At 41.0% G+C, this 18,091-nt stretch overlaps 1 protein-coding gene across 17 annotated transcripts in view; it reads right to left on the bottom strand.

The window, feature by feature from the left end:
- SP100 (SP100 nuclear antigen) overlaps nt 1-18,091 on the bottom strand; it is a 101,254-nt gene that overhangs the window by 42,057 nt on the left and 41,106 nt on the right. For 8 of the 17 annotated variants that reach the window (XM_047721244.1, XM_047721245.1, XM_047721247.1 and 5 more), the window contains exons 4-15: nt 16,329-16,412; nt 14,474-14,536; nt 13,636-13,785; nt 12,047-12,130; nt 8,889-9,005; nt 8,054-8,134; nt 6,486-6,569; nt 5,688-5,876; nt 5,065-5,157; nt 3,864-3,917; nt 3,468-3,524; nt 3,136-3,219 (exon numbers count right to left, since the gene is read on the bottom strand). In XM_047721244.1, coding sequence (XP_047577200.1) covers nt 3,136-3,219; nt 3,468-3,524; nt 3,864-3,917; nt 5,065-5,157; nt 5,688-5,876; nt 6,486-6,569; nt 8,054-8,134; nt 8,889-9,005; nt 12,047-12,130; nt 13,636-13,785; nt 14,474-14,536; nt 16,329-16,412 — 1,140 coding nt within the window. The remainder of the gene's footprint in view (nt 1-3,135; nt 3,220-3,467; nt 3,525-3,863; nt 3,918-5,064; nt 5,158-5,687; nt 5,877-6,485; nt 6,570-8,053; nt 8,135-8,888; nt 9,006-12,046; nt 12,131-13,635; nt 13,786-14,473; nt 14,537-16,328; nt 16,413-18,091) is intronic. The other 9 variants (XM_047721252.1, XM_047721255.1, XM_047721249.1 and 6 more) reach the window with 8 other exon arrangements.

Genomic DNA, 18,091 nt, shown 5'->3' with positions numbered 1-18,091 from the left:
CATGAAGGAGAACTGACTTAATCCTAAAGGAAGTTAAAGGACATGGGATACAGTTTTGAGAGATCAATTTAGCTAAATCACTTAGAATACATTTGGTGGGAACAAGATTAGAAGGAGATTAGAAGGAGAACAGGAACTTGTATATCTAGTTCAAGTGAGCAATGATACAGATATGGACTAGAGTGTCAGCACTGGGAATGGAGAAGAAGAGACATGTTGGAGATTTTAAAAAGGAAGAATTGATAGAGTTAGGTGACAGATGTGGTGTATCAATTGAGGAGATAGCGGTGTCATGTTGACTCCGTGAATTTCAGCCTGAAAGAATGGGAAAATTAATAGTGTGTTTTAGAAATGAAACACTGGAGGAGCAGATGCTGGTTTTAGGAAGACGATGTGCTCAGTTTTGGAAATGTCAAGTTTGAAGGTTTTGAAAGACACCTAAAGTGGTGAAGGCTAGGATCTTCAGAACCTCGGACAGAGATCATTCTGCCATTGGATGGATGACTTTAGCTGCATAAGGATGAGCTTAGCTGCTCAGAGGACTGGGCTAGGCTGGATATGTTATGTTTAGGTACTATTAAGTTGTGGATGGTTATTGAAACCATAGGAGTGGATGAGATGCCAAGATGATGTTTCTTATAATCCGGGTGAGTTATAGGGGACACTGATACCTGGGAACACCTTACCCTGAAAACTCACTGCTATTGCGAAGCACTCCTTGCACCAACATTGCTTTTGTCTCCTGACCATTTCAGAGCCCACAATTTCCCCATCTTGCTTCTCTTCCTTTTACACTCACCATTTTTCAATCATCTTTTAACTCTTTTTTTATATGGTCCTCGGTGTGCCTCTTCATTCTCTTCTCCGTTAATTAACCTAACATGTGTACTTCTTTCCATCTATTTTCCTATGCTTTTATCCCTGGATCTAGTTTTATTACTGAAGTAATCCTCTTTCTGCTGTCACTTTCTTTTCTATTTTTCTTTTTGCTTCTCATCTGTTTCTCCTAATCTTCTCTTGATCTTTTGGCTGTTTATACAATTACAATCTTTATCTTTATATTTTATCTATATTCAGCTTAATCTCACAGACTACTACTGTCATTCATGAATCAAAGGCCTACTCTTTTGACACTGACCACACTGTTGGCCATTATTACTTTTGCCAGTTCTCTGTGGGCTTTTCTACATTGCAAGACTCAGCCAGTCATGGACTTTATTACCATGTTTCTGGTACAATTCTTGAGAGTTATCTTGAAAAATCATCACTCTTCCCCACAAAACTCCCCAATCTGGTGATATTTGGGTTCCATGTCCACTTGAAAAAACTTGAAGTGTACTCAGTCAGATGTCTTTCCAATTGGAGACCGCAGCCTATCTTTTTCATTCTTCCTCCTCCATTATCCATTCAGTGTCACCTCCCTCTGTTCAGGAGCACAGCTCTTCTTTCTCTTTTGGCTCTCTCAAACCTGCTGAAAGCAGTCCAAATCTGGGCACAAGTCTATGTATGGGAGTGTGTGTGCATCTGTGTGTGTATGTACATGCTATGTTTTGGGGGAAGAGGTAAGTTAAAGAAAGAAGAGCTTTCCCTCTTTGCAGAGAGGAAAACAAAGATAATTAATATCATAACTGGCTTCTCCATCAGATTCTTAAATGTTGGCCTCTCTTCTAACTCTCTTCCTCTATTCATCCGAAGAGCTTTGAATTCACAAGAGGATACTGAAGAGAAATAAGAAAATGACAGACTACAGATAGGGACCACTTTGATGTGGTCAAGCCCATTTATATTCACTATTCAGATCAACTGAGAAAACACCCACTCCAATGACTACACCTTATATCCAACAAAGATGTGCTCTGTCACTTTTTCTATCTGGCCACAACTCATTCTCCTCCTTATTTCTCAGTTTTCTGGCCACTTCCCTGACTTGCCCATTTCTATCTCCATTACTTGATTCTGTGAACTTCTCTCCCTGATTTCCCTTGTCCTCTGTGTTGTTTTCTCTCTTTTCATCGGTGATGTTCTTAATCTCTGTGCCTTTTTATTTCTCTCTCTTTTAAAAAAAAGACTTTATTTATTTATTTGAGAGAGAGAGTATGAGAGGGGGGAGAGCTAAAGTGGAGAAGCAGACTCCCTGCTGAGCAGGGAGCCTGATGTGGGACTCGATCCTGGGACTCCAGGACCATGACCTGAGTCAAAGGCAGTTGCTTCCAACTGAGCCACCCAGGTGCCCACGTTTTTATTTCTCTATTCATTCTTTTGGTTCTGCCCTTCCAGGTATTTTGTATACCTTATAGCTGGCACCACTCCTACCATCTTATTTTTCTTCATGATTTTCATTTTTATCTGTCTATTTATCTATCTAATCATCTATATAGGTGTTAAATAAGTTTTATTGCATCAGGCACTGATACATTCTGCTGATACTATATCGTAGGTCCCTTGTACCTCCTTTGGACTTTGATCGCTGGATACAGCTCTTATATTCCTGCCTGTTAATAAAACAGTCATACTTTTTGACCTTTGGTCAAATTGGGCAATTTGGTTAAATGTCTATTTCCTCATCCCAATATAGGGATAATAGAAATTAGCCTGCATAAGTCCTGAGGATATTGTGATGACAAAGTAAGATCTTATTTGCCAAAGTACTTTAAAATAACACAATATAATCAAGTTACAATGTGGTGGACATCTGTCAAGAACTATACTAAAGTTTGAAAGTTGTGGATCTGAAGCTTTTATTTCTGTCTATAATTACATAGCAGGACCAGTCGTCTTTTGAGAATTTTACAATTACAAATGACATTAGTACCAATCAATATATCACTATAGAAATCTAAGATCTTAGTGGTAATAGGCATGACAGTAGGTATTAAAAAGATACCACCGTTTTGCTATTCATTTCTTCCAAAACAGCAGTATATAATTACATACATTTATTCGCTAGGACTCAGCCTGTTAAACATGAATTTATAATAATTTCCTGTCTCCTAGTTTCTAAAATGCTGAAAAGGAGTTCTCAGGATTAACTGGATACAGGTCTTCAAGGTGCTCAGAATAGAATGCATCAGGAAACAGTAGCTTTTAATTCCTGACATTCTGAAGAACAAGGCTTGGCATCCTAATCTTCTTTACCTGACCCACTTCTTAGGACTGAGCTAGAAGATTCCTGAGGTTCTTCTGCATCACTTAATTCTGAACAGTTAGCACTGCTGATCCCTGCAGAAAGAAACAAGATTCCTTAGCAGTCTCAGTCTGTGTCCTAGGAACAAATCTGGCACCAAATTCTTTAAAAGGAAAATTAGAAAAGGAAGTTCATGTAGGAGAAGCAGGAATATTCCTACTACCAGGCTGCCTTGTAGCTCCATCTGACCTGTTGGTCAAGGTTGCTCCAGGAACCACCCCTAGGGCTTGGCTGGGGGACAACGTTGCTATGGAAGGCACTCCCTTTTGTCATCACGTCTTACCCTCTCCACTTGTTGGAACACACTTCCTCTTCCAATTCCCTTGCTTATCCAAGGAGTCTGTGGAAACAACGTTTTCAAGATGTCAAGGCCTTTACCAGCTGGGGTCTTCAATAATCATACAGAGCAGAACAGCCCTCCACTCCCGGAGTTACTTTATCCTATTTAAGCAAGTGAAGAATATACTTATATTGCACTTGTACCATTGAACTTTTTGAGGCCTACACATTGTATCAATTAGTCCAGCCCACCCAATTCAAAATGTATAATGTGAATTTTTAAATTACCAACAAATTAATTTTTTTATTTTAGGGGATATAACAAAATTTTTTGAACAAAGTTTTTGTAAAGAAAGTAAAGAAACATATCTGTTACATCAAGATTTTTAATTGCTCTTACATCTTTTCCTCTTGCATATCCCCCAAATAGATTTGTTTCCAATATCCACAGGATCTAAAAAGTAAAGGAAAACACAATCAGTAATCTACAACTAAGAGTTGTAAATCTTATGACTACTCACGCTGTAGATAGGATTTGGACAAGAAAGACACTATGATGATCATTTCTGTCTCTTCCCATCTAAAGGAGAAAGATCACTACTAAATGGCACAGAGAACCATAATCCTTTGGCCCCAACTGCAAAATCAAAGAAGTTTTGAAAATCCATATTTTTCCCATAGGTTTTCAGTTAACTACTTTGGCAGCGAATCTGGACTTGAGCTGACATGACTCCATGTAAAAACTTTATTTCTCACACTTGGTGTGAAATCACACAATTTGTTGCAGGAATATCAATATAGTATATTTGAGAATGGGATTCTGTCCCAGACCCTGTTGGATTTTTGGTGGTTGGGGGGTAATATATAAGATATAAACCACATTGTCTCTCTAACGGATTGTTATTTTAAGCCTGGCTTCAAAGGTTTTGAATAAAATACTACGGATGTTTGCTAAGAGTCCGGGCTGTTTTGTCTCTTCTAGTAACTTTCCACACAAGATGTGTGAAGATCCTTAAATGTTTATGTGCCAGAGTTTCCTCACCTGTGGAGTGGAGACAGTAACAGTTATCTGGCTACCTTTAAAGTTGTTATAAACATAAAAGGGTATCTTACTAGTGAAGATATTTTCAAATATTGTATAGGCCAATGTCATATTGGGGTCATCTGTCAAAAGGTATAAATTAAATTTGATGATCATAACCAGAAGCTTTTCTTTCTGCCAATAATCAAAGTCTATGATCAGAATCTTCTGATTTTTGAACAAGTGTGCGACAAAGTCAAGCAATAGCAGATACCCATTTTCTCTGCTCTCTAGAAAATCAGAGTGGGCAGGGGTGGAAATCACTACAGAATTCAATACTTTGGGGTCAATAAATCTGAAAGCATGTCGTAAAAATGATACTACCATTCAACTAGAGCCATCTTGTTAAACCTGAATTTATAATGATTTCTCTCTTCGCACTTCTCAGAATGGCCAGATGTGATAAATGCAGAGAATAGTATCCTAGGCTGTGGAGTGTGCTCGGAGTTAAATGCCCAGGAAACAAGAACTCTGAACTCAGATTCCTCATGTCTGGGAGTCCAGTGATGTCAGTACTTACCCTCCTCATCAGTATCACTTCTCAGTACTGAGCACGAGGCTCTTGGAGGCCCCTCATCCTCACTGGATTCCAAATACTCAACAAATCTTTTCGCTGTGGAAGAAGCAAGTGTCCCTTGAAAGTCTCAGTTTATGACAAAGGAACCAAGATGGTTAAAAAGCCATGGCAAGAATATCCCCAGGACATCTTGGGAGTCCGGTAACAAAGAAGGCAGATTTCCCACTTGGCTGCTTCCCTAAAGCCCACTTCAAACAGGGTCCCCCACCTCCCCCATCTAAAACTCCTTGGAAAGTTTACTTGAGAAAAAAATTTAATTCTATTGTGTTTGAGCCCTTGACTTTTTTGGGTTTGCTTGTTGCAACCATTAGCCCAACTAATTAATACTAAAGTTAAAATACAAACCACCCTAAATTAAAACAAATTTATATTCTACTTTGAAAGATATAACAAAGAATTAGAATGGATCTTTTGTAGAAAGCACTGTTCATTTGTAACCACCAAGAGTTTTTATTTTCCCTTATCTATTTTCCAAACTCTTTCTTTGGATATAGGCAATTTTCTGAAATCCGTGGGGTCTATAAAGTAAAAGGGAAGAAACAACTATTTGTATGCAACGATCTTACAAATTCTGTGACAGCTCAATGGGCTTGCAATCATAACAATCCTTTGATGATCATTTTTCTCTCTTTCCTTCAACTGAATCGAGTTCTGATGGCCTGGAGTATAATGCTGGGTTCCTGCTTGGCTCTCCTTTTGCTCTCCATGTAAATTTTTAAATGACTCTTCAACATTACTGGCCACAGTTGCCTTATCTATAAAGCAGGGATAACCTAGTTACCCTATCTCCCTGTTAAGGTTTTTTATGAAAATAAAATGAGGCTTTATTTATAAAAGCCCTTTAAAAAATCACAATGTGAGCCAATAGTTAAGTAATTTGGATTTAAGAATAGCTGATCAGAAGTCATTCTCCCATCAATAATTAAATAGCACAAATTATTCTTTGAAGGCTTTTTAAGTTTGGAACTGAAGACAATACTGTCAACAAACAGAGGTGCACCATGCTTACTCTTTTGAATAGAATATAAAGCATATTGGTAGAGAATAGATACATTACTGCGACTCTTTTGCATTAATACATGATAGTGCATAGAAAAAAAGTTTGTCATTTTACCAGCATATTTTTGCTACATTTTCTATATATCAGTCAAATGGGCCCATGCAGTTAAATAACAATCTATAATGCCTTCCTGCCTCCTTCCACTTCCCAACAGGGTGAGAGAAATTAAATGCAGAAAATAGTCCCTGGAAGTTATAGAATCAAGGCACATAGAGCATGCTCAAAACAAGGTTCATCAGAAAAACAGCTCTGGATTTAGACTTCAAGTATTTGTCCTCCAGGGCTGCAATCCTAATGCTCTTACCCAGCGTAATCTGAAGTCGTGAGCAGGTAGCTTCTTGGGAGTCTCCTCTCTCCCTTGATTCTAATGAGTCAAGATTATTGGTCACTGCACAAAGGAAGAGGGCTTTTTAGGGGTCTCAGCGTGTGACCAAGAAACTGAAATACTAGCAGGAAATATCCCCATAAGAAAAGCTAGAAAGATCTAGAAAACCCATGCAAATTGTGGTCTGCAACAGTGCCACCCTGGTCTGTCCTTCTAAGCTACCTGCCTTGAATAGTAGTCCCATTCCATTCCCTGTCCCCAGAGGCAAAGGGCAACTTTGCCCTGTTTGCTCTTCCCATACTATCTCTTTTCTACTTCTTACCCCTTCCACTGTCACTTCACACTTTCTTCATCTCTGCTGTTTCTAATCTTGGAAATCCTGTGTCAACAACCTCTTCTGGTCCCGCCCAACCCAGTGCATATGCAAGGCTGAGAAATAATCTCTTGTGTCTGACTCCTAGACATATTTGGGACTGCCTTTTAGAGCAGTTTGCTATACTTAGACAGAAGTTAAAATGTGTACGCTTTAAAACCTGAAGTGAATTTACATTTTACTTTGATGGATCTAGTAAGTAATAAGAATGATATATCATTTAAAATACTGTTCTTTGGTAACATCAGGACCAGGTAATATTTTTACTTGTTTTTAGGTCTTTTCCAAGTATGTTTCCCTAAACAGGCATGTTTCTAATAACCTCTGGGTCAAGAAAGTAGAAAGGGGAAAAAAATCACCCATGTGTGCACAAAAGATCTGCAGACTTTAGGACCACTCATGCTACCTACAAAACTGAGGAAACATTTTGATAATTTTGAAAATCATTTTTAGCTTCAATTTTAAAGAGCAAAAATGCAGAATCCAGGATGCTGTCTTGTCTGTCCCTTTAATTCTCCATGAGACTTTGTAGAAGACCTTTAAACACTGATGTGATTGTGTTTTCTCTACAATGTCTGGGGTACTTAAGATTTTTATAAATTAAAAAGTAAGGTATTATTTGCAAAAGCCCTTGGAAAAGTCATTATCAATGCCATGACTTGCTGAAGAACTCTCAAAAACAATACTTTGGTTTCAGAGTGCTCTATCTGAATCTTTTTTCTGCTAACACCGGCTAGCTGAATGAGTTGTCTTTTGACATAATTCAGTTTGTGCTCAGATGATGATATGATCTTCTAATAAAGGAATATTTAGCTTTCTGTTCCCTACAAAAATCACTGTAAAAATCCAATACCATATAAGCATAGAAACTAGCTAGTTTAAAAAAAAAATATCATCATTTTGGTAGCCCCTTTCTCCTATATAATCAATACATGGGTGCTTGTATTGAAAAATAGGACCTATCAATTAATAGGCCTCATCTTAAAAAACTATATATACAATGATTTTTTAATCTTTCTGCATTTCCCAAAAAGGTAGAGTAAAATAAATGCAGAGACTGGGATTCCAGGATAAACTGAATCTATCATACAGAATAGGCACAGAATAAGGTGTATCAAACAGTAGATCTTAATTCAGTTTCTTGTAGCCAAAGCCTGCTTTCTCACTTCCTTACCGGGTCCACTTTCCAGTGTTGACATGGAGTCTTCTGGGGCCTTGTCTTCATCACTGGTTTCCTCCGAGTCACTGCTGATCACTGCACAGAGGAGCAAAGCCCTTTAGCTTCAGGGTGGGGCCAATGAGCCCACATAGCAGGCAATTCAGCAACAGGACCACTAGGGAAACCTAGAAGTTAAGTTAACTCAAGGCACCCTGGTCTGTGCTTGAATGTGTGTGACCTGCAGGTTGCTCCAGTCCTAAACTAAAAGTGATGGAATTCATGCACAGAGGGCAGTGTTGCCCACCCCTGCCAACACTCTTCTTCCCCCACCTTCATGTGACCTCCTACCCCTGCCCTCATGTGACCTCCTACCTTTGCCCTCATGTGATCTCCTACTCTTCCCCCTGCACCTCCGGGCTCCCTATATCTTTTAGTCTCAATTTACTCCATTTTCTTCTTGGCTTTGCCTATTGCCCTTATTTATGCCTCTCTTTCTGGCAGTGGTATCCCTCTATACCTCTCTTTGTCTTCATGTGTTTCCTTCTTCATTCCCTCTCATGAATATCTTGGCTCTCTGAAGTTTTTTTCCTTTTCTTCAACTTCTACCGCAATACTTTCTTCTTTCGCTTTAGAAATCATCTTCCATACGTTAGTACTTAAATCTACTATTTCTGTCTTTTTCTGATTACTGGGATTTTCTCCTGTGGAGCTCACTGTGTATGATGCTGTTTCCTCCCCTCTTGCCTCCATCCAAGGTCAACTGGGCTGCTTCAATGGACCCTGATGACAAGTCTCAGCCCCTTGCCTGGAACTGGTGACTCAAATTACACACTCTTCCAGTCAGCCTTACCTATTACGGCAGATGCCTGGTTAAGTGTCGAGCTGGAAAATGGCTTTTCCTTCTTTATATCCACCAGATGCACAGAACAGGAATTGATTTGGATTCCATGGTTGGATAACGGTGAGCCTAGATCAAATTGTAATGAATGAAGAATTTTCATTTGTCTTCCCCAAAGGGAGTACACACTGTTCACTACTATCGATAAGTCCTTCTCTCTGTAAATCCACTGCAGGGGTGAAGCTCCGCTCCCCCACCCCCTTCTTTCCTGCTCTTAACTGTGTCCCTTTCTCTGTGCCTCTCTGGTTTGGGGGGGTTTTTGTTTGTTTTTATTTTCTCTTTTCATCCTTTGATGAATTATTTTTTGCTTTTTTGTTTTTAAAGACTTATTTATTTATTTTAGCGGAGGCAGAGGAAGAGAGCATCTCAGGCAAACTCTGTGCTGAGCATGGAGCCGACGTGGGGCTCTGTCTCACGTCCCCGAGATCATGACCTGAGCTGAAACCAAGAGTCAGATGCTTAACTGACTGAGCCACCCAGGAGCCCCACTTTTTGCTCTTTTTTAAAAATAAAAATTATATTCTCAGTAAAATGTGCATTGAAAAAAATGGACAAATCATAAATTTTGAATCATCACAAAGTAAGCATATCTGGGTAACTGTCACTGTGGTCAAGAAATGGAAGATTACTCATACCCTGGGAGCCTCTTAGTGATGCCTCCCACTGACTGTCTCCAGCATGTAGCTCAAGTTAACAACATGCTCATCCCGACTTTTTTTTTTTTAAGATTTTTATTTATTTATTTGACAGACAGAGATCACAAGTAGGCAGAGAGGAGGAAGCAGGCTCCCCGCTGAGCAGAGAGTCCGCGGCAGGGCTGGATCCCAGGACCTTGGGATCATGACCTGAGCCTAAGGCAGAGGCTTTAACCCACTGAACCACCCAGGCGCCCCTCATCCTGACTTTTAATACTACTTATGATTAATTTTGCCCCTTCCAAAATATACATGTTTGTATAAATTGAATTATGTCCCTTCCCTCATTTGTTCTTTCTCTGTCTCTGTCATTTGGTGGGGGCAGGGAGACGATTTGGCTTCCTTTCTCAACATTATGTTTGTGAGAATCATCTGTATTTATTTTGCTTTTTAACTTCTGTATAGTATTCCATTGTAGAAATAAGCCATGAAAAAATAAAACCATAAAAAAATTATTTTTTTTTATTATTGGATCTTGCTGTTTCAAGATTTTGGCTATTATGAATAATACTGCTTTTCTGTGTGTTTCTTTTCTCTTTTTGAACATAGTGTGCATTTCTATTGGTTTCAGCTGAGGAATGTAATTGCCAAGTCACAAGCTATGTGTATTTTCAATTTTGGAACTATATACCAAACCGTATACAGTGCAAAGGCAGAGATATAATTGAGAGAGCTTGACAATTCAAGTAAACAAGCAGAATTTGGAATGGTGGGAATGTGGTGGAAGAGAGTGTCGGGGGAGATTATGCAACTGTATGGGAGGTACCCTTCAACACTCCACACCAAGTTATGTTGACCTCATGCTGAGGATCACAAGAGGGCACTAGGTTTAAATAGGAAAGCCATATGAACTGGTTGGCACTTTTGCAATGCTCATTGAGCTGAAGTATGGAGAACAGATAGAGGGGACCAAGATAGGAGGGAGGAGGCCAGCAGGAAAGTTCCTCTACTTTGAAGCGAGAAGTGATAGGAATCTGAATTAGCGTAAGCATCCTGGACAGGGAGAGAAATGGGCAGGTTGGACATATTTTGAAGTTGGAATTGACAGCAATGGCAAATAAAGTAATGGTTATTTTAATCCACTGAATTTCAGGACTGTTTTTTACACAACAACAGGTAACTAATATAGATTCTGAATAGAAATGAATTTCAGATCTTTGATTACAAGTCTTCAGGCACTTAAAGGAATGCATCTTGAAGATAGTTCTGGAGCAGAGGTGTGTGTAGGAATCCACAGGTCACAGGTGGTGACTGAAGCCATGGAGACATGAGATGCTTGGGTACAGGCCCATTTTTTTTTCTGAGCGAGCGAAAGGGTCATTTTGGTAATTGTATACAGCTTAATGATGTCTTCTCAGTGGTATTAGGAAGAGCCCTCTGTGTCTTTTTTCTGGTGATCATCTTTTCAAATGGAACAATGTTCCATTTTTGTCTTCTCTCTCTTTATTTGGTCCACTCTCTTATCACTTTTTCACTCATGGTCCCTTAACCTATCCTCTACTCATTCTCTTTAGGCCTCCTCCCTATTTTTTCTATTTACTGGTATTAATTTCCTTCTGTCTATTTCTCTATTCATACTCTTTTTCTCAACATTCTTTATCACTATCTCCCAGGATCCAGCAGGTTCTAGGGTGAGTCAGAAGAGGTGCCAAGGGGACAAGAAAATACCAAAAATAAGATTTTCTTTCCATGTGTCCTAGGACCTCCTTGCCTCATCCCAGAACTAGCCCTGCTCTCCCCAACCAGATTTTTCAGTTTATCCATCCTCTGTTACATTTCCTACTTTCTCCTACTTGATCTCTGTTTCTTAATTATTAGTGTGTCTTTCTGTATGCCTCTTCTATATTGATTTTTGTCTTTCTATTCATTTTTCTCATCTCAAGCATTCCAGTTATCACCAAAGTTCTCCTCCTGTGTCACTATCCCCCCACTCCAAGTCCCTCCAATTCCCACTTTTTTTCTAAAAGTCCTTCACCAGAGCTTCTGTACTTGCAAATCTGACCAGCAGTATCATGCATGGTTTCCATGTTTCTGTTACAACTTCTGAGAAGCAAGTTGCAACTTATTTCTTTTCACTAACTCCAAAAAATGGTACTGTTTAGATTCTATGTCAATTTATCTAAAGCCCATGTTGTTCCTGTACTTTGTCATTTGGTGTTCTTTGATTCACTTTTTTAGTATTTTCTCTCTCTGTATTCTCTCCTCAGGGACATGCCCTTCATCAAAGAGCTCAGCTCTCTTTCCCCCTTGCATCTCACATGACTTAGAAGTAGCCAGAGGGTGTGCACAAGGCTGTGGATCTTGGATATTGTTAGGGTCAGGGAGGTGGTTAGTATCAGAGAACAAAGGAAAGCTTTTGCTCTCATAGAAAAACAAAGATAGAATTAGAAAATTGGTAAGATAAGTGATAATTACTTTTTCCATCACAGGGCAATGGGATGGGTGTGTCTTCTCTTGTGTCTCCGTTATTCACTTGGATGGGTTCTTGTTCACAGGACTCTGAGGATAAAAAAGACCACAGCTGAGATCCTGCAGAGCCCTCCCTGTTCTGCCTATTTGCATTTTGTTACACCGCACTTGACTTCTCTTTTCTTCTCATGTTTCTCTTTACAGCTTGTCTGTAATATATTGCCACCTTAACCTTTACCCCATGAAAGTGTTGGTGCTTCAGTGATTCTGTGATCAAGCTCTCCCTGACTACTTTGAACTTTTCTTTCTGTCTCTCTTCCCTCATGGGGCACTGTAACTTTTCACCCTTTGTCTCTTCATTTATCCTTCCTAACTTTTTCCTTTTTCCTTTCCTTTCCTTTCCTCTCCTTTCCTTTCCTTTCCCTTTTTTTTCTTTTCTTTTCTCCTTTTCTCTTCTTTTCTTTTTCTTTTTTAATTTAGGAAAACCTAATTTAATAGGCATACATATGGGGAATCCACATGGACATGGGATTCCAAACATCATGAGACAACATGAAGCTTATATGAGCTTGGGAGAGGGATAGGGGCCTGAGGATACAGAGGGGAGAAAAGTCATTAGCAAGAAAGTCAAAGGAGATGTTTGGAAAAACATGTAACATTGTTCTATTATACAGGTAAGTTCTTTCTTAGGTCAAGCGGAGTCTCTGTTAGTATTTCTCTTCCTGGAATAGGCTCTCCTTTCCAGGGTATATTGAGGCAGTTATGGAGAAGGCAGAGCACCTTTCCTGTATCTGCTACATGTTTATTTTAACTCAAAATAATCTTTATGCCTAAATGGCACATTTTAGGGCAGCGTGCCCTGGGCCCCAACACTTAAATGTATACTGTGAAATTTTCTTTTTCTTCAAATTTGGGTATCTTTAAACTTAATATCCAGTTTCTTCTGCTGAGGCTGTATGCAAACTGATACTACTATAGCATGTCCTGATTTTCTCTGCCTTGCTCCTTAGCCAGAAACAATATTTTTTTCTCTTTAAATCTCTATAGCATGTGCCCATGTCTCTCACAGCCCATATTTTTTATTTTGCTTTGTATTTTATTTGTCTGTGTACTCCTTTAATTTTCTTAGTAGCTTTTGAAGATCTTAAAGTCAGAATACATTTTCATCCCCTAGCACTGCAACTTTTCTATCAATAAGAGGTATTCCAACACTGAGAAAATTTAAAAGCACCAGGAACATATTTTGTATATTTTCCATTACATGTAGGCAAATATTGCTCTTTCAGTTAAACAGTACAAATTAGTTCACTTAGCATTTTTTATCAGCAGGAAAATTGTAGAAGTTGGCAATTCCGATCTCACCCAATACCAGCTTTTAATCCAGTAAAAAATAAGTAGCTTGCAAAAGCTAACACTTCCTAATTTCCTTCCTCCCATCAATATATCAAGCTACATTCTTGCCTTCTCTATATCTGCATGAGCTTCCCTTCTTTGTTAATAGATGTTTCCTTAAGTTCAGCATGACTCCATTCTCTGCCACCAACAAGGACTGCTTAGGCCTCTACAATCATGCAAACCCAGGCAATCAGTCTTACCTGCTGGCTCAGATTCTTGGGCATATTCCTCATTTGCTTGTTGGACTTCTTGTGCATCATTTTTGTCACTGGTTATATCTGTTCTGTTTCCATTTATCTGCTCTGGTTCACAGAGGTTCTCCAAGGGCCCATTTTTGGATGGGGTTGTACCTAAAACATGTTTTAATTCATAGATATTTTATTTGCCCTCTGCATCAATCAGGGTCCAACAAGAAAATACAAATCACTCTAAGGTTTTGCAGCACAGGGAATTCCATCCAGGGGTTGGTTATACAATTGATATATACAATTGAAGTCCAAATAGAAGAATGCAGTGACCAGAAGAATACTTAATAGGACACTGTGGGAGGGACCAAGGGTGTGCTCCGAGGTCAGGGTCACTGGGTGGATAGAAGGTGGTCCATGGCTGGCCTGCTTGGTGGGAAGTGGTATCATGGATGAGATGCAGCCACTTTCAGATTTGTAGACAAAGGCAGTGATGGGGAAATATCCAGCTTCTCCCTTTTTCCTGTTCTCTGATATCTTGTTAGTGTCCCATGTCTGCAACCCAGCAGGAAGCCAGCAACAAAGGGAGCTAGCAGGTAAGTCCACAGGGGCCAGTGGCCAGAGATAGAGGGCAGAGCAGAACAGGGGAAGGTAAGGAATGAATCCTAGGGCAAACACCCCAGGACTTCCTTACAGAAATTGAGAAGTAAAGACAGAAATTCTGGGCAATCAGTGATTAAAAAAACACACACACCCCTGCAACCCCCTTCCCCACCGGCCCCCACCACATCTCAGCACATTCCAGAATGGGACAAAAACACAAAGGATCAGAATACAGTCAACAGGAACAGACCGTGGTAAGATGAGGATTGGGGGCATGACGAGGTCAGGCTTCGATAAGAGTTTTCACAAGTTCCTAGGGGGAAGAAATTGCAAGTTCATTTCAGAAATTGAAGTATTCTCTGTGCCATTCTCCCCTAATCCCATTTTTTATAAAGCAAGAATTGAAGATCTCCTCCAGGTAGCCATACAGAGATCATGTGGACTTGACAGATCCCATGCAACCCTTGCAGTCAGACCCTAACTGGCAGAGTAGAGGAATGGGGTCAGCTGCACCCCGGGCTAAAAGGGTCTCAGCCAGACCACCTCACTGCATGTCCAACTCGAAGCACTTGAGTAACTGGTGATAGCTTATCCTGACTCCCATGGCCATAGTGAAGTTGCCTTTGTTCCCAGAGCTTTCCCTGACCAGTGGAATTAGGTGCTACATAGCCCTGCTGACTCATCCCCACCTCCTCTTCCTCTATACCCTCCCTCTACACATCTGTTCTGTCTTTCTCATTGGCCTTTCCTTGAGGATTCCATGTCCAATTCTCCTCTACCTCCTTCCATTCTTGGTATTCTTTTTTCTGTATCTTTCTCTGCATACATTTCCCTTTTGTCTCATGCTTCTGTCTTTCCCATTAGAATACTGGAGTGGCAGTACAGGATTAAGAATGCAGGCTCTGTCCCAGCCAGAAGGTAGAAACCACCCATCATTAACTGAAGAATGAATAAGCAACATGTGATGAATATATCCATACAAGGGAATGCTCTTCACCAAGAAAAAAGAATGAAGAACCACATTCATGCCACAACATAGATGAACCCTGAAAATACTAAGCTGTGTGAAAGAAGCCAGACATGAAGGGCGTGTTGATATGATTCCATTTACGTGTAATGTATGGAATAGGTAAATCCAAAGAGACAGAAATGAGATGAGTAGTAGCCAGAGGCTAGGCAAGAGGGGCTCAGGGAGTGATATGGAGTTCCCTTCTGAGGTGATCAGAATGTTTTGCAACCAGACAGAGGTAGTGGTTGCACAATATTGTGAATGCACCAAATATCATTAACCATACACTTTAAAATGGTTAATTTTATGTTATGTGAATTTTTACTTCCATTAACACACACACACACACACACACACACACACAGGCTCTGGGTTCAGAAGGCCTGGGTTCACCCTTGCTCATCTGACCCTAGGCCAACAAAACACACAGCCTCTGGATTTCAATTTCCTTATCTGTAAAATGGGCACATAAGCAATGCCAACCTCCAATGGTAGCCTGACCACTAAACCTACAACTGTCCCCATAAATGTTCAACCAGTGAGATGTTAATAACACAGCTATTTCTATTGTGTCTTTTAATGCTTTCTTCTCTTTCATTTCCCTCCTTCTCTCACTCAAAGTACCCACACCCTCCCTTCCATCTTTTTACCACTTCCTCTTTTCTCTCTCTGTGTGACTGGCTTTCCTCTCGACTCTCTGGGCTCTTGAACAACATCCTCCACATTGAAATCAGCCCTTCCGCCATCATTTGATTTTGACCATGGCCCTTTACAGCTTCACATCGGATCTTTTCCTACAGGGACTTTTCTAAATCACAGTTACTTCCTGACAGCGCATCTGCTTAAATCTGGTTTACTCTCACACTGAGATTCTGTCCCTTTGTCTTGGTTATTAAGCCAATGGTCTCTTGTCATAGCTACTCTTCCAGGATTTGGCCTCTACTTAGACACTCATGCAAACACCCCTCCCTGCCTTTTCCTTGGTCCTTAACACTTCTTCCCTGATTCCCCAAATACACTCAGGACTCAGGGCTGAGTTTCCTTTCTCCTTTTCTTCTTTGCGGATGAGAATCAGTGTTTATCGGGTTACAGTCACCTTGTTCAATGCTCAGTTGGGTATTAGGACTGTTGTCCACCTCTTCTTCATCACTTTCTTGGTAATTAATTTTCTCTTGGATCGCTGAAGACAGGGAGACAGAAGGAGGAAACAGGGATCCCATCAGAGACCAGGAACAACACCTCGAAATTACACAGTTAACAACTCCCAAGCCTCAGGTCACTCAAACTCAGTGCCTCTGATCCTCCTTGTAAAGCTCCCCCATCATCCCTGGGATAGAAAAGGGAACTCCCAGCAAGAGAGTCTATGTTTCCCACACAGAAAGGAGCCACTCCAATGTAAGGAATCATCATGATGCTGTTACTCTTGTGAAATGTGTTTCTGAACTGTTCAAACTGAAAGGAAGAAATAAGTATTTCCTCTGGGGAAGAGCTAGGCTCTCAGAGAGACCCACAGGTATGAAAGAAAAAGTCCAGCTGCTCTTAAGATGCTGCTAGACAAGAGGAGGGTTGGGGTGGGGAAGGTGAGCGCTTCCCAAAGAGACAAAGCAGAGGACACCTGGAGGAGCAAGACAGACCTCCCAGAGGCCCAGATACCAGGAACAGAGGAAGGACATTCTGCAGCTCTGAGCAGGGAGCACGGATAGCTGCACTGGAGGATCTCCCCACAGGCCTGCCCAGGGCTGGGGAGGTCGCCAATCAGGGGAGGGAGGGACACCAGCCCAGCACCTGCCTGTAGGTGACCCAGCACACATGGAAGGAAGGAAATAAACTAGGAAGCCTGGAGGGAGGTGGAGAGGATGTCTGTGGGGAGTTCAGGGAGGAGGGGACCCCACAGAGTCAGGGAACCTGCTGCTCCAGTGCCCATGGCAGGAGCTCCTCCTGGGGCAGGACCTGCACGGGTGAGTTGCACGGAATAGTGGGAGCCACGGATGCTTTGTCGCCCCAGGACCTGGCCTCAGACCCTGGCAAAACCAGGTGGAAGATTCAAGGAGAACAAAGGGAAAGGTGAAGGGGGTCTGTGTGCGTGTAGGTGGTCCCCTGGGGGCTCAGGGGGCTCTGAGCATGGGATGAAGGTGGGACTGAGCAGCAGGAGAGGGTGCTGCACCCCAGGCCACAGTCCCCAGATTCTGGGCTTTGGGTCGCTGATGAACAGCTCCCGTGGACAACAATGTGGGGGAGGCAACTGCTGCCATCTCCCAGGGGCAGGTGAGTGGGAACAAGTGTAGGTGAAGGGCACCCCAGCTCAGGTAGCTCCACATATAGGCGATGTGCACACTGAACCTGGAAAGGGGGGGGGCCTGCAGTCCATGAAGAGAATCAGAGCCCCTGAGATGTGGGCAGTACAAGTATATACCATTCCCTCTGTTCCCATGGCCCAGGACATGCTGGTTACCAATATAATATTGACAATTGCCTTTATTCCATTTCAAAGTGGACTGACCTGCTGTTGAAATTATTTTGTTTTTAATTAGATAGGCTTACTACTGACACAAGTCGACAAACCACATGCTTTATACATGCTTTTTAATGTTTTCCTTGTTTATAAAAACTGTTGATATCTCTTTATTGCCTACTAATAACATTTCAATTGCTTAGCTTTATATGGTTAACTTCCTAAAATTTTCTTCAAACTTATCTCTCATGAATCAGCTCCACATTCTGCTTCTCACTCTCTGAGACAAATTGAATTTGTCTATGAGGACACACTAAGTCCTTTCACACTCCATGCCTGATTGCATAGTGCCAGCCCTCTTCAGGACACAGCGACATTCTTCTTATGTTTTTATCCCTTATCTGGAG

This window comes from Lutra lutra, chromosome 3, assembly GCF_902655055.1.
Source record: "Lutra lutra chromosome 3, mLutLut1.2, whole genome shotgun sequence".
Taxonomy (NCBI): domain Eukaryota; kingdom Metazoa; phylum Chordata; class Mammalia; order Carnivora; family Mustelidae; genus Lutra; species Lutra lutra.
The sequence above is the reverse complement of the archived record's forward strand: the minus strand, read 5'-3'. Positions and strand labels throughout refer to the sequence as shown.